The sequence below is a fragment of the Podarcis tiliguerta genome (genome assembly GCF_965153285.1).
Source record: "Podarcis tiliguerta genome assembly, contig: HAP1_SCAFFOLD_218, whole genome shotgun sequence".
NCBI classification, from domain to species: domain Eukaryota; kingdom Metazoa; phylum Chordata; class Lepidosauria; order Squamata; family Lacertidae; genus Podarcis; species Podarcis tiliguerta.
Window position 1 is genome coordinate 5,001 of NW_028148571.1, and position 15,527 is coordinate 20,527.

General features: G+C 47.9%; 1 protein-coding gene across 1 annotated transcript; it reads right to left on the reverse strand.

Annotated features, from left to right (window-relative positions):
* Positions 1–85: 85 nt before the first annotated feature.
* LOC310669984 (uncharacterized protein) lies at positions 86–7,031 on the reverse strand. The gene is made up of 6 exons (XM_083458561.1): positions 6,527–7,031; positions 6,248–6,329; positions 5,982–6,055; positions 5,137–5,263; positions 961–4,506; positions 86–389 (listed from the first exon to the last, which is right to left on the reverse strand). The coding sequence occupies exons 1-5, from the start codon at positions 6,995–6,997 to the stop codon at positions 3,434–3,436; spliced, it is 1,827 nt and encodes a 608-aa protein (XP_083314687.1). The 5' UTR covers positions 6,998–7,031; the 3' UTR covers positions 86–389; positions 961–3,433.
* Between the last annotated feature and the right edge of the window lie 8,496 nt (positions 7,032–15,527).

Sequence of the window (15,527 nt, forward strand, 5' to 3'; positions counted from 1 at the left end):
CAATGCCTGATTGAAGAGAAATGTTCATTCATACACACACAACATGTGAAGTTGCTCCTATAGTTAAAACAGGAATAGGATGTTGCTTCCTTTGTTTATATGGTTCACAGATATATTTATTTTCAAAACCAATTTACAATGCATTTTATACACTAAAAACACAACGCAACAGCACACTGCACACAATAATAGAACAAAACACAACAAATCAGGCTTTAAAATTGATCAGCAATAGTTTCAGCAGCTGCCGTGCAGTGTTGGGTTCTTATTGTTAATTAATTTATTTTGTACAGACTATATTTTGATATGTTTCTATTCTGTATTTTGTGTGTGTGTGTAGCTATATAGGTATAGATAGATTCGAATGTGGGATGAAAGCATCCAAAATGCTTTGTTGTTGTTTAGTCGTTCAGTCGTGTCCGACTCTTCGTGACCCCATGGACCAGAGCACGCCAGGCACTCCTGTCTTCCACTGCCTCCCGCAGTTTGGTCAGACTCATGTTTGTAACTTCGAGAACACTGTCTAACCATCTCGTCCTCTGTCGTCCCCTTCTCCTTGTGCCCTCCATCTTTCCCAGCATCAGGGTCTTTTCCAGGGAGTCTTCTCTTCTCATGAGGTGGCCAAAGTATTGGAGCCTCAGCTTCAGGATCTGTCCTTCCAGTGAGCACTCAGGGCTGATTTCCTCAAGAATGGCTGCGTTTGATCTTCTTGCAGTCCATGGGACTCTCAAGAGTCTCCTCCAGCACCATAATTCAAAAGCGTCAATTCTTCGGCGATCAACCTTCTTTATGGTCCAGCTCTCACTTCCATACATCACTACTGGGAAAACCATAGCTTTTACTATATGGACCTTTGTTTGCAAAGTGATGTCTCTACTTTTTAAAATGCTGTCTAGGTTTGTCATTGCTTTCCTCCCAAGAAGCAGGCGTCTCTTAATTTCGTGGCTGCTGTCATGAAACCCTTAGCAAAGGGTTAATGCTATAGCTTTTCAAGAAATAATTCTGTGATGTCATATGCCTTCTGCCAGAGGCAGTGATGTCACTTGGGGCAGCTATGGCAGTAATGAGCAGTAGATGTCTTCTGTTCTGCCTCAGAATTTGTCCATCTGTAACAGTTTTTGCCTTAGATACAAATGTATGTAAAATGTTTTAGCAACATAAGTAACACCTCCCTGCCTTGTACATTTAATCTAACAAGTGCAAGTACACTGAGTAAAAGTTACGGTATTTGTTATTTAAACTTTAAAAAGAGTGTATCTTGTGTAATTCCCACAATATTATATAGGTATATATAAACTCCCTTAGAAGGTAGCAGACTTTCCTTCCTTGGACGTTTTCAAACAGAGGTTGGATGGCCATCTGTCATACATTGCAGGGACCAGATGACCCTCAGGGTTCCCTCCAACTCTACAATTCTAATACATACATACATGCATGCATGAAAGCATACTTTAAAGTACATGGGTCCCAATTAATGCAGGGCTTTTAACACTAGTATTAACTGGGACCCAAAATGCCTCTCATGTTTCATTGCACTGTATACTCAGGGAAAGATTTTCAATAGAAAGAGCTGCAGTTTCTTTGATAAGGTGCACAGATAAACCACACAAACTTAATTCTGCAAATACCTTTTCCTTTATGGGAAAAGTTAATATAGCTTCAAATGTCACATTTTCATGAACTGCCATGAAGATTCTCTTGAGAGCACTGAGCTTGAGCCTCTTTCACTGCCTCTCCTTTCCTGGGACTTGGAGTTTCCCCTGCTTCAGATATTATACTTGATGTCCTAAGAATACATCTGCAACATCTACAACCTCAGCCAAATCCAGTCACACCAGTTGCAAGGAAAGCTCTGCAACTAGGATCCCATCCGCCTGAAACTCCAACAGATGTCGTAAGCAAAAATAAATATTAAAAAGAAGGAAAGATATTGGTTAAGGGATCTTTACCTGGTCAGTCTCTTTCTCAATTCTGGAGAGTCAGGAACTCTTGTCTTTAATTTCATGTCCAGAAACAAGAGCCAGATCAAAAAGAAAGGCTGATCCAGCATGCTTCATTGCTTAGGCCAACTCCCACGTCTATTGATCCAAATGAGAGGTTGCAGAGAGCTGCTCTGCTTATGTCAGGGAACAGGCACACAAAGAAAGCAGTCCTTATTTCTTACATACTCTGGCTGGGCAAGAAGTCCCAGTTGCAAGCATTCCCCCGCCCCCCCAAAAAAACAGGTTTCTAACACACACACCCAAAGGGGTGGGATTTATTTACTTCAGGTATGTCCTGGGGTAAAATCCCCAAATAAGCTCAGCAACTTTGGCCGGCCCTCACGCATGTTCACTTCATCAAATCTGGTCCTCTTTGAAAAAAGTTTGGGCACCCTTGATTTACTTCTATTGGAATAAATATTTCTATTGAATAAAATACCACTTGATGGTAACTGGTAACAAAACATTTAACCAGTTTAACTAGAAAAGTTAAAATTATCAATAAAAATCATTTAAACAGCAATATTAAAATCAAAATCATAAATACATTAAAATAGCATAAGATTAAAGCACATCAAATTCTATGCATCTAGAAAGGACTGCCTGAACAAAGCATAGAGCCACGGTGCCTGTGTAACATCAAGAGGCAGAGAGAGATTTCAATTCAGACGTGATGCTGCATTGAGAATAACTCCAACTTTCTCTGAGAGCCAGGCTCACCAGGAGTCTCTGGAGAATTCATGTTTTTCTGAAGATCCTTGGGAGCCCTGAGGAGGGCTTGACAGCTTACACCTTAGTATACCAACAGAATATGTAACCAGAACCTCTTTTAACACTCACATGGAAATGATTTCTCCCCACGGTGAATACTTTGATTACTATGGAAGTTTGTGCTTGTATTAAAGCCCTTTCTACATTCCAAACACTGTGTCATAGAGGAGTGGTGGGAGGCATCAGCTGGGGAACCCCCAAGGGAAGATAGCTCAGACCCTGGGGACTGGCGGTGGGACGATGATGAGCAGCCAGAGAGAGAAGCGAAAGCAGACTTGGGGAAGGAGGTGTCAGAAGCTGAAGTGCTAACAGGGTTTAGTGAGCAGGAAGACTCTGTGGCAGAAAGCAGTCCAGAACCAGAGGTAGAAACTAAAGCAGGAGAGGAGCGAGACCAAGAGGAAGAGATGAGTCGGGCTGGTGGAAAAAACAGGGAGTCTCCCCCTCCTGCAGCAACAAGCTACTCTACTGCTGATCTTCTAGGACCAGAAAAGTAGTGATGAGGGAGGAGCAGAGACAGACAAGGCAAAGAAATCTCAGATTGTTTGGGAAGGAACTGGGGCAGGAGGAGACTTAAGGAACTGTGGGAAGGTGGGGACCTTAGGTCCTCACAACTGCTTCATTGGGTCAAGAACTAATGGAAAGAGTTGCTGTGCTCACTAGGTTTGGCCTCCTGAGCTGTTTTATTTCTTTGAATAGAGAGTTAACTTCACTGACACCGTGTGAGTTATTGATGACCTGCTCCTGACACCCACCCTCACACCCTGATATTTCTCTCCTGTATGATTTCTTTGATGGGAAGTGAGAGTGGAGCTGTGACTGAAGCTCTTTCCACATTCCACACACTCATATGGTTTCTCCCCTGTATGAATTCTTTGATGGGAAGTGAGACTTTCCTTCTGACTGAAGCTCTTTCCACACGTTTGGCATTTAAAAGGTTTCTCCCCACTGTGAATTCTCTGATGTCGACGAAAGTTTGTGCTTGTATTAAAGCTCTTCCCACATTCCAAACATTTATATTGTTCCTCACCTCTGTGAATTCTTTCATGTGAAGTGAGACTTTCCTTCCGACGGAAGCTCTTTCCACATTCTTGGCATTGAAAAGGTTTCTCCCCTGTATGAATTCTTTGATGGGCAGTGAGATGGGCCCTCTTACTGAAGCTCTTTTCACACTCTTGGCATTGAAAAGGTTTCTCCCCTGTATGAATTCTTTGATGGGCAGTGAGATGGGACCTCTGACTGAAGCTCTTTCCACACTCCAAGCACTGATTGGGTTTCTCTCCAGTGTGGATTCTCTGATGGCGATGAAAGTTTGTGCTTGTATAAAAGCTCTTCCCACATTCAAAGCACTGATGGGGTTTCTTCCCTGTATGAATTCTTTGATGGGAATTGAGGCTTTCCTTCTGGGTGAAGCGCTTTCCACATTCCACGCACTGATAAGGTTTCTCCCCTGTATGAATTCTTTGATGAGAAATGAGATGGGCGTTCCGACTGAAACTCTTTCCACATTCCACACACTGGTGTGGTTTCTCCCCCATATGAATTCTGTTATGGGAAGTGAGACTTTCCTTCTTACTGAAGCTCTTCCTACATTCCAAGCACTGATAAGGTTTCTTCCTTGTATGAATTTTTTTATAAGAAGTGAGATGGCTGCTCTGATTGAAGCTCTCTCCACACTCCAAATATTTATGTGGTTTCTCCACTGTGCAGATGTTGTCATGATCTCCCTTGTTCTTCTTTTCCAATTCATCACCACCTGTAACAAAGACAGAAATGGATTAGAGCCTAAGGAAGAAATGGAGCTCCAAATACAGTGGTACTTCAGGTTAAGTATTTAATTTGTTCAGGAGGTCCATTCTTAACGTGAAACTGTTCTTAAGCTGAAGCACCACTTTAGCTAATGGGGTTTTCCGCTGCTGCCGCGCCGCCAGAACATGTTATCATCCTTCCTACAGGGTTCTCTGCCTTTGAGATTCAAAAAACCTGGCTCTTTTCTGAGGTGGATTTTATTTGGTCCAACCATGGAATCTGCTCCATCTTCATTGTCAGACGTCTCTTTGGTCAATCAAAAATGGACACAAGACGAAGCGAAGACAAAAAACCTGACAGAAACCATTTCAACTTCCCTAACTATTGTGAAGCCTACATTTTAAAAGGCTTGGTCAGTTCGGGCAGCGCAGCCTACAGTTAAAAAGGCATAACTGGAGGAAGAATATTCACAGACAAAACAGTCAAAAGCCCTCCATTCAAGGTTTCCTGTGGGGATGTCAGAATCTCAGGTGCTGTAGGTCACAACGTTGAGCTCTATCAAAACATGGGAGGTTTGTCACATAGAGATATGGATTGAATTTCAGAACAGATATTATGATCTAACAGGGAGCTTTACCAAGAGAGGCCATGATCCCATTATTCTCCTCCATGACTTCCTGAAGTAGAGCTCTCTGGTCAGGGTCTAGCAACGCCAACTCCTCGTCTGTGAAATGAACAGCAACATCTTCAAAGTACAGTGAACCCTGAAAGAAAAAGAATGTCCTCCTCTCAGACAGCACAAAGACTAGTTCATAGAATCATAGAATCATAGAGTTGGAAGAGACCACAAGGGCCATCGAGTCCAACCCCCTGCCAAGCAGGAAACCACCATCAGAGGACTCCTGACATATGGTTGTCAAGCCTCTGCTTAAAGACCTCCAAAGAAGGAGACTCCTACACATTGTTGCTACACATTGTTCTGTTGTTTTAATTGGATTTTGTTGCTGCACAATTTAAGTGTGGATGCATCTTTTAATGTCTTAATGGAATTATTTTATTGTGTACATTGGGAGGGGACCCTGCAGATGCCCTAAATCCAAGTTCAAGGGGAACAGTGGGCAGGGGAAGAGGTAAGAGACAGGGGGAAATGCCATGGAGCAACTGATGAAGCTGGCTAGGTGAATCCAGGCCACTGTTTTTTATGGTACGTTATTTTCTTAGAAGCCTATTTTAGCATTCACTGATAAACATGGAAAGAAGGCTGCAATGACTGATAGATATGCTAGTGACATTCAGAAGGAGTTAGGAAGAAATAGCGGTTTGTTTTTCTCAGCACATAAACATTCTCTAGTGGTATATTCAGCCTTTGTTAAGGGAGGCTTTGACAGAAGGCAAGAGGATAAGAGAGATTCATTCAGTGGCAGAACCACCCTGGCTGCCCCACCCCTCCTCCTCTTTCCCCACAATGCTCCTTCCCCCTACCTGATCTGTTTCCACAGCCACTGCTTCCCTTCTGCCACCATGAAAAGATGATCTTGTCAGCATCCTTCTTTTACCTGTGAGAGACAAAGGGATGTGGGAAGCCAGGAGGGCATGATGCTTCTCCCCAGCTGAGTGCGTTTTGATGTTTGTACCCATTTCATATTAGTTGGCCCCAAGTGCTTTCCCCAAAAGATTCAAAGAACCCACAGATAGTTTCAGAATCGATAGAATGTGGTCAAACGGAGAATGAACCCCTTCCTCCTTACCCAGCGGCCTCTCTCTGATGTCCAACAAAGTCCGCTCTGCTTCAAAGGAATCCAGGCCACTTTCTGCAAAGATAATCCTTCCCTAAAACAGCAAAAAGGATTCAAAACAGAGAATGGGGAGAAGGATAAAAAAAGGAATCGCAGAGTTAAAATGTAAGATTATTTGATATACTTCCTTGGATGGTTTCCAAAAAGGGTTGCATAGTTACTAGAGCATTTTGGGATACTCTCCCTCCTGTTCACAGCCCTTTGGGGTATCCAGAGGAAAGTTTCTCTCACCTGCTTCTCCGCCTGCTTCCTCTCCTCCGCCTGACTCAGGAGGAAACCTTCGGCCAGGGCCACTGCCTGGGAACTGGTCTCCGCTCCGCATTCCCTCACCCAGCTCTCCATCTCCGCTGGAAGGACAGCCAGGAACTGCTCCAGGATCACCAGGTCCAGCATCTCAGCTTTCGTGTGCCTTTCTGGCTTCAGCCACTGACAACAGAGGTGGTGGAGTCGGCTACAAACCTCTCGAGGTCCTTTGGCCTCTTGGTAGCAGAACTGCCTGAACTGCTGCCTCCGCACCTCTGAGCGAAGGGTGTCCTCCTCACTCAGAATCTTCTGCATGGAGTTTTTCCAGAATCCCCCACTGCTCCGAGTTTCCATGGCATGGCCTCTTCCTGCTTCAGGGCCCGCTAAGTATTGCTCATCCGTCTGTGCTTTCAGGAAGCCTTCTGGAGAGCGAAAGGAATTCCATTTTTCTTCTGCCATGTTCTGTCTGTCCAAATTAGAGGTGCTGGCAAATGATACAAAGCAAACACATTGTTCTGTTATCAGTGCTATTTTTCTAGAAAAAGAGGTGCTGGAACTCACTGTGAACACCTCCCTCCTTCTCTTAGAATGACAATGGCCCCCACCTGAGAGGTGCCAGAATGGAGTTCTAGTGAGTTCTGGCCACAAAAAAAGCCCTGTGTATTATAAAATGGACACAGTGTCTGGAGAAAATAGAGTTTCCTTGGATGAGTCTTGCTAGGAACCAGAGCTGGACAGCACCACAGCCCACACTCTCAGCTTTCTTTAAGAAAAAAAAGGAAAGAGGGTGAAGTAAGCCTCTTGCCGTCCTAGAAGGCTGGCCCAAAATGCAGAAGCCCTTTTATGGGCTGGGTTTCCTCTCTTTATTAATGGCAGTTCTATCTCACCACTTTTTTCTCCAAGGTGCTCAAAGTGGCATCCATGGATCTATCCCACCTCACTGAATCCCCACAACTACCCTTGAGAACAGTTGCATTGGTTGTCAGTTCCTTTGCGGGTCCAATTTTTGTGTTCTGGGTGGGGTTGGGGGAGGTCTCACCATGAATGAGCTGAACACTCACCTTCATCCTTCCCTGTAGCCTTGGGACCCCCATCTCTCCCCCCCCCCATGCACCCTATAGCAGAAGAGAGAAGAGACTCACCAGATCCCAGAAAGTGCAGAGCAGAGAGAAAGCAGCTCCCTCCGCAGCCCCCCCCCTTGCAGGAAGGGACGTGAGAAGGCTTTGGCTCTGGAGGATCTGCCCCCGCCCTTATTTCCTGTCCTGTCTAGGAATCCAGTTCAGTTCCTTTTAACCCTTTCAAAGCCAAGCATATAAAGAATTGCTTCTCTCTCCCTCTGTGCTCTCTCTCTTTCTCTCTCTCTCAAGCAGGTACCCAGGAGGAGCCATATGTGTTGCGCACACCCAGAGATGTTTTATTTTGGGGGATCCTCTTGGCTGACGTGCTGTGCTGCTCCTTCCTTGGAAACAGAAACAGGCAGAGCAGCATGCAGGGGAAAAGGCTTTGCGAGAAGCAGGAAACTCCATCCTGGAATCATAGGGCTGGAGGATTGGACAGGTCCTGAGGGTCATCTAGTCCAACCCCCTGCAATGCAGGAATCTCGGCTAAAGCATCCAGGATAGAGGGCCACCCAAACTCTGCTTAAGAACCTCCAAGGAAGGAGATCCCATCACCTTCTTCCCATCAAACAGCTTTCCTGGTGTTTACTTGCAATCTCTTTTCCTCTCACTTGAAGTCATTGCTTTGGGTCCTCCCCTCCAGAGCAGGAGAACGTAATCTTGCCCCATCTTCCATTGGAGAGCCCTTGAGATATATGAAGGTGGCCATCATTACTCACATTCAACCAGATATCAACTGAGTGTTGAGTAGGATGACACCTTGTTCCTGCCTTTTCTGTGATTGAAGATGGGAGACGGCAGAATCATAGAAGCATAGAATTGTAGAGTTGGAAGGGACCACAAGGGTCATCTAGTCCAATGATGGAGAAAATAATAATTTCAGAGAACTGTATATTTGATGGTTTCATTTTCTTTTGAGTCTATGACCTAGCTAAAATGAAGAGGCCTGGAACTGTTTTTTTTACAGCACAGAACTAGTTGCTTTTAGGTACTGTACACAGTGAATGTTCGTTCCAAATCACTGAAAAGAATAAACTGTTAGACTCTATGATGACCATTGTATGCATGAAACGAGAATCAGCTAGGCATGGCAGTTGTGATTAATATTGAATTGTTTTGTAGACAGATGAAAAAGGATATTGAGAGACATTTAATGAATAGGAAAATTAGTCAAAGTCTAAACAGGGAATGACACTGAGATGGGGGCTGGTTTGAACTAGGTGATTTTGATTGATTCAGGGTGGCGACACTAGGATGCGACTATTCAGGTTGCTGTGATCCTTTGATTGTTAAATAGAAATCATTTGTAACATGGAAGTGTATTAAAGTGTGGATCTGAAGAAGTGTGCATGCACACGGAAGTTCACACCAATAACAAACTTAGTTGGTCTTTAAGGTGCTACTGGAAGGAATTTTTTAAATTAAAAACATTGCTTTGGATGTGGTTCTTTGCAGCCTTCTTATTTTTGAGGCTGTCCCTAGGCACATTTGTATTTCAATAAAAGCCTGTCTTTTCACTTGGAGCTTGCATCCTTTTCTGTTGGGTTTCTGGGTGGGATACCTCCAGTCTAGGAACCACTTTTAACTTTCTCCGTTTCATGTTAAAAGTGGGATTGACTGATACACCACAGAGTCTCAGGAACTGGATTGAAGTGGGGAGACTGTCACTGGCAGAGGTGCCTCAAAAATAACCAACATTTTAAAATCTCCTCCTTGGCCTGTCCTGCACTCAACATTCAGCACCGGTGTCTTTGAGGCTTGTGTGGATGTATGAGTTTTAACCCCTATGCTATTTATTGCAGGCTTTAACGGAAAATTTCTTTCATTTTGTTTTACAAGTTATTTTTGAGGTGGTTTGCTGGTTTTATTGAAATAAGGTGTCAGGGGTTCAGGAGCAGAGGCACAAGAAAGGGAGGAAATAGAGAGCGAGGGGGAGGAGTACGAAGGTAATGTTAGCGAGGACAGCGGTCCGAGGTCTCGGAGTCTTTCCAGCGAATCGGAAGATTCACAGAAAGGGGCCCCCATGGTCAGGGCAAGGGGGGTGCCGAGGGGGACACCCCAGGAAGAAGGGGCCAGAGGGGACTCAGAGAGCAGCAGTTGGAAATCAGGACCAGCGTCTACACCAGAGTGCAGTAGGGGGGAGGAGTCCCAGGCATCGGGATCAGGAGGCGCACTACCAGCGGAAGGACATGAGGCAGGATTGGCCACGCCTCCATCGGGGAGCGAGGAAACGGTCAAGAGGAAGGTCGAAGGCTGCGCGCGCGCGCCAAGTTCAAATGTACAAGAGGGCAGCACAGTTGGCAGCCCGGATAGGGAGCCAGGTCCCAAAGCCCGCCGGAAAGAGCGGGAGGAGTCAGGGGGGTCAGCGTCTGCGTCAGAAGAATCCAGGAAGGAAGGGACCCCGGGGGGTAACAGGACCCAGAGGAGAAAGGAGAGACGGAAGAGGTGGAGTAAGACTAGAGTCTTAAACTGGTGTACAGGGGGCGGAGATTCAGATGGAGCTTCGCCGGTCTAACCCTAGACGTAGAGCTGGAGCGCTACGGCTTGAAACTGGAAACTGTTCTTGAATAAAGACTTTTGTTCATTACTACCGGCTAGCGTTGGTCCTCTGTGAGCTGGGACCTGGAGCCAGCTCTGACATAAGGTTTTGTTGTTGCTGGTTATATTGGTATTGCCAGATATGCTGGGTGGTTGCAACCAAAAACATATACAGGGGAATTTTGTGTTGTCCTTATTTGTTTTGTTTGTATGAATGCCCAATGAGAGTGATGCTCTGAAAATCTTGTTGATCAGGTCAGGAAGGAAGGTGAGTCCAGTTGCCCAGCCAAGTGTTGTGAGGTGGATCTGAAGAAGTGTGCATGCACATGGAAGGGGGCTCAGTGGAATTCTGTGAGTCATTTTTATCAGTAAGGGTATGAGCCTATTGTGTTGGTGGAAATCTGCTTATACTTGCTTTGAGACCTGGTTCCCTGGCATTGTCACCAGAGACACCACACAAAGGATGCCCTACACAATCCTTTCTAAAGTGTGATGGCTGCCCTGGTACCTTTTCCCCGGTTCCAAAGCAATGAACCTGCTTACTGGAGTTCGATAAACTGTGTTTGGTGTGACATTATCTAAGAGACTCTGTTCCTGGCATTGTGTTTCTGAACCTCGTTCACCCAGGACACCTCTAAAATAGTTCCACTGCAATGAAATAAATTTCAGGGAAGCATCCTTTGATTTGAATGAGTTTCCCATTTATGAATCCATTGCCATGGAACAATGCTTAAAGCAGCATCACTGACAAAAATTCACAGCAATGGATTCAGGGAAGAATCCTTGAGTACCAGTGGATTGAAGTATGTGTCTGGAATGGTAGTGATTGCTTAAATGGTTCCATCACTAAGTCTTGGACAGGCTGATCTATTGTTTTGTTTATCTGCTATTTGTATGTGGTCTCTTTCGTCTGCTTCTTTTGTTAATTTTATAGGGATGTGGGTGGCACTGTGGCCTAAACCACTGAGTCTCTTGGGCTTGCCAGTTGTAAGGACGGCAGTTCAAATCTGTGTGCCGGGGTGAGCTCCCCTTGCCCTTTTGCAGCTCCTACCAACCTAGCTGTTCAAAAGCATGCCAGTGCAAGCAGATAAATAGGCACCACTGTGGCAGGAAGGTAAATGGTTTTCCATGTGCTTTGGCACTCATCCCATTGTCTCCCTCGGCCTGAAAGCAGAGATGAACATCGCACCTGTCAGGGGTTCAGGAGCAGAGGCACAGGAGAGGGAGGAAGTGGAGAGCGAGGGGGAGGAGTCCAAGGGAAATGTCAGCGATGACAGCGATCCGAGGTCTCTGAGTCTTTCCAGTGACTCGGAGGATTCACAGAAAGGGGCCCCCATAGTCAGGGCAAGAGGAGTGCCCAGGGGGACACCTCGGGAAGAAGGGGCCAGAGGGGACTCAGAGAGCAGCAGCTGGAAATCAGGACCAACGTCCCCCCCAGAGTGCAGTAGGGGGGAGGAGTCCCAGGCATCGGGATCAGGTGGCGCGCGGGCAGCGGGAGAACATGAGGCAGGAGTGACCACACCCCCGTCGGGGAGCGAGGAAACGGTCATCAGGAAAGTTAAACGCGCGCGCGCGCCAAGTTCAAATGTACAGGAGGGCGGCACGGTGGGCAGCCCGGGTAGGGAGCCAAGTCCTAAAGCCCGCCGAAGAGAGTGGGAGGAGTCAGGGGGGTCAACGTCTGCGTCGGAAGAGTCCAGGAAGGGAGGAGACCCGGGGGGTAGTAGGACCCAGAGGAAAGAGAGAGAAGGAAGAGGTGGAGTAAGATTAGAGTCTTAACTGGTGTAACAGGGGGCGGAGACTCAGACGGAGCTTCGCCGGTCTAGACTCTAGACGTAGAGCTGGGACGCTGAGGTTTGGAAATGGAAACTATACTTCAATAAAGACTTTGGTACTTTACTACCGGCTAGCGTTGGTCCTCTGTGAGCTGGGACCAGGAGCCAGCTCTGACAGTAAGCTCCGTCTCATTAAGAAGTCTTGGCACCAAGAACCTCGCAACGTGAGTCGACGTAGCGAGGGCGAAGGAGTGGTGCTTCCAGAGCTCACACAAAACAGGCAAGATGACTGCAGAACAGCAACTAGCAGAACTGCGAAATGCAGTGACTCAACTCAGTGCGGAGGTAGTGGCTTCAAAGAAAAGGGAAGAGGAAATGGATGCCACCTGCAGAGATCTCCGAACCAGGTTGGAAATGCTTTCTGCACTGGGACAACAGGGAGCCAAAGCAGAGGGCATTGGACTGGGGAGAAGGGGGGGCAGCCTGGTATCTCATTTCGACGGGAGTTTACAGCAGTACCCTAACTTCAGAGCAGACCTGCTGTTTGCGCTGGATCTGCTAGAAAAGGACTTTAGAGATGAGCGAGAGAAAGTGGGGTTTATCTTGTCCCATTTGCATGGGGAGGCCAAAACGTGGCTGAGGAATTTATGGAGAGATAATGATCCGGCGCTCCGAGATGCAAAGGCTTTCCTTAAAGCGATGGATTCGTGTTTTTTATCAAAGATAGACATAGACATGGCCAGAAGAGACATACATGGGCTTAAACAAGGCAGAGCCACTGTAAGGCAGTACCATGCACGATTCTTTGGATTAGTTCATGCGCTGGGATGGGACAAAGATTCTGCTCCAGTGAGAGACCTCTTTTGGGAAGGCTTGAATGCAGATGTGAAAGCCGAGATTGCAAGGGGGGAGAGACCCAAGAATACTCAGCAAGTGGTCCAGAGGGCGCTGGAGATCGGGGTGCATCTGGAAGAACGTCCTTGGTACAGAGAAGAAGGACGTTGGGGAAGGGCGCCAGCCAGAGCACCTCCCCTCCCTCCCAAAGAAGCAGCGCGTGCGCAATCCACACCCTCGCAGGGAGGGGGAGAAGAACCAATGGAGATTGGAGGTGCTAGGGCTCAGTCAGCTACCAGAGCCCTAACACCGGGAGCAGTCAAGACGAAGCCTCCTAGAGGGAACAGGAAGTGCTACATCTGCGACAGTGCTCGGCACATGGCGAAAGAGTGTCCCCAGAGGCTCCACAAGCACACTGCAGCCTCTGCAACAGTCACAGACGCAACTCAGCAGAGAGCACCACAGCAGGGAAACGACAGAGTCTGGCTGGAGGAAGAGGCACTGGGGTCCAGCCAGACAAGTCAATGAAGCAATCCCCAGCAATTTTGCAGCCCACAGACCCCCTCCCACCCAAACCAGTGGTGCAGCTTACAGCGTCGCTCCAACTGCCCAATGGACTCACTATGGAAGTACCAATTACCATTGACTCTGGTAGTAACGCAGACTTTATAGGACTGGATTTCATTCAACAGCACAACGTAGCACTACTGCCAGCCACGCTGCCTCTGCAGGTTGTCACGGTGGATGGCAGGGAATTGCTGGGGGGGCAAGTGGTGCACCAAACGCCTCCCATGGTGATGCAAATTGGGAATCACCGAGAAGTCATCAGCTTCAATGTCACCCACTTGTCGGACACGCCTGTAGTATTGGGCATGAGTTGGCTGAACAGGCACAGCCCAGCCTTGGCGTGGTACCAGCGTCAACTGACCTTCGGCTCCTCCTACTGTGCGGAACATTGCATTCTGCCTAACCCGGAAGGGGAAGAGGATGACCCGCAGCTACAATTAGGCACGCTGCAAGCAGTGCCTCGCAAGTATGCAGCGTTTTTGGAGGTTTTCTGCGAGAAAGAAGCGGACAAGCTGCCTCCCCACAGGCCCTATGACTGCAAGATTGACCTCCTGCCAGGGGCGACGCTGCCAACCGGGAAACTGTATTCCATGTCTGAAGACGAGCTGCAGGAACTCAGGGAGTTCATAGACCTCAACTTGAAACGCGGTTTCATCCGGGAGTCGAAGGCATTGGGGGGCAGTCCTGTATTCTTTGTGAAGAAGAAGGACACGCCCCAAAAGAGGCTTGTAGTAGACTTCAGGATCTTAAATTCCAAGACCAAGCCCACGGCCTTTCCTATGCCCAAAATAGACGACCTGCTCGCAACGGTGAGGAAAGGACGCGTTTTCACGAAGTTGGATCTGCGAGGGGCGTACAACCTGATTCGCATACGGGAGGGCGACGAATGGAAGACTGCCATGTTCACGCCCCTGGGCACCTATGAATACAGAGTTATGCCCTTTGGATTACAAAATGGCTCCCACTGTTTTCAAGCCTTCATGCATCACGTACTGGCGGGTCTCCTCTACAAGAAATGCGTCTGCTTCTTGGACGACATCCTGATATTCTCATAATCAGAGGAGACCCACGAGGGAGACGTCAAGGAAGTTCTGCAGAGACTGCAGGAGCATAGGCTGTACGCCAAGCTGGAAAAGTGCCAGTTCGACAGGAAGGAGGTAGATTTCCTGGGCTACAAGTTGTCGGACAAGGGGCTCGCCATGGACAGCGCCAAGGTTCGCGCAGTGTTGGACTGGAAGAGCCCGCGCAATCAGAAGGAGGTCCAGCGGTTTGTGGGTTTCGCCAACTTTTACCGCAAGTTCATTAAGGGGTTCGCGATGCAGACAGCGGCCATTACCGACACGCTCAGCTCCAAGAAGAAGAAGTTCATCTGGACGGAGCAAGCGGAGCAGTCCTTTCAGAACCTCAAGCGTCTCTTCTCGTCCGAAGAGCAGCTACTGCACGTGAATCCCAGCAGACCGATGAGAGTTGAAACGGACGCCTCAGACAGAGCCGTGGGTGCAGTACTGTTGCAGCAGGACCCGCATGGGGACTGGAGACCGTGTGCCTTCTACTCTCGAAAGCTCAGCAAGTCAGAGCAGAACTACACCATCTGGGACAGGGAGTTGCTCGCCATTCATGCAGCATTCAAGGCATGGCGGCACTTCCTCATCGGAGCCAAACACACAGTGCAGGTTCGCACGGACCATAAGAACCTGGAGTACTGGCGCACGGCAAGATTCTTGAACCAGCGGCACATACGATGGGCGGAGTTCTTTGCGGATTTCGACTTCAGGATAGAGTACATCCCAGGCGACAACAACATCATGGCAGATGCACTGTCCAGAAAGCCGCAATACCTCGAAGAGGCGGCACCAGCAGCGGCCAAGCACATTTTCGCACCGGAAGCGTGGGCGTGCGCCTCAGCAACCGTGGACCTGGAAGCTGTCCGTCGAGCGCTGCAGGAAGACCCCTTTGCACAGGCCAAGATGGAGGAGGTGCACAAGGGCACGGCGAAGGACGACGAGTTCCAGATACGCGACGGATTGCTCATCCGCAGAGGGGCCCTCTACGTACCGGGAGACGACCTCCGCGCGAAAGTACTGCAGCAGTTGCACGACGCACCCACCGCCGGGCACTTTGGCAAAGAGAAGACGGCAGAATTAGTAGCCAGAGATTTTT

What these genes read in the sequence shown, in the direction of transcription:
- LOC310669984 (XM_083458561.1), bottom strand. Translation starts at nt 6,997, where the DNA reads ATGGCAGAAGAAAAATGGAATTCCTTTCGCTCTCCAGAAGGCTTCCTG. An exon ending in TGGCTGTGGAAACAGATCAG is followed by an intron (nt 5,264 to 5,981) that starts GTAGGGGGAAGG and finishes TTTTTCTTTCAG; the next exon opens with GGTTCACTGTACTTTGAAGA. An exon ending in TGGGATCATGGCCTCTCTTG is followed by an intron (nt 4,507 to 5,136) that starts GTAAAGCTCCCT and finishes TCTTTGTTACAG; the next exon opens with GTGGTGATGAATTGGAAAAG.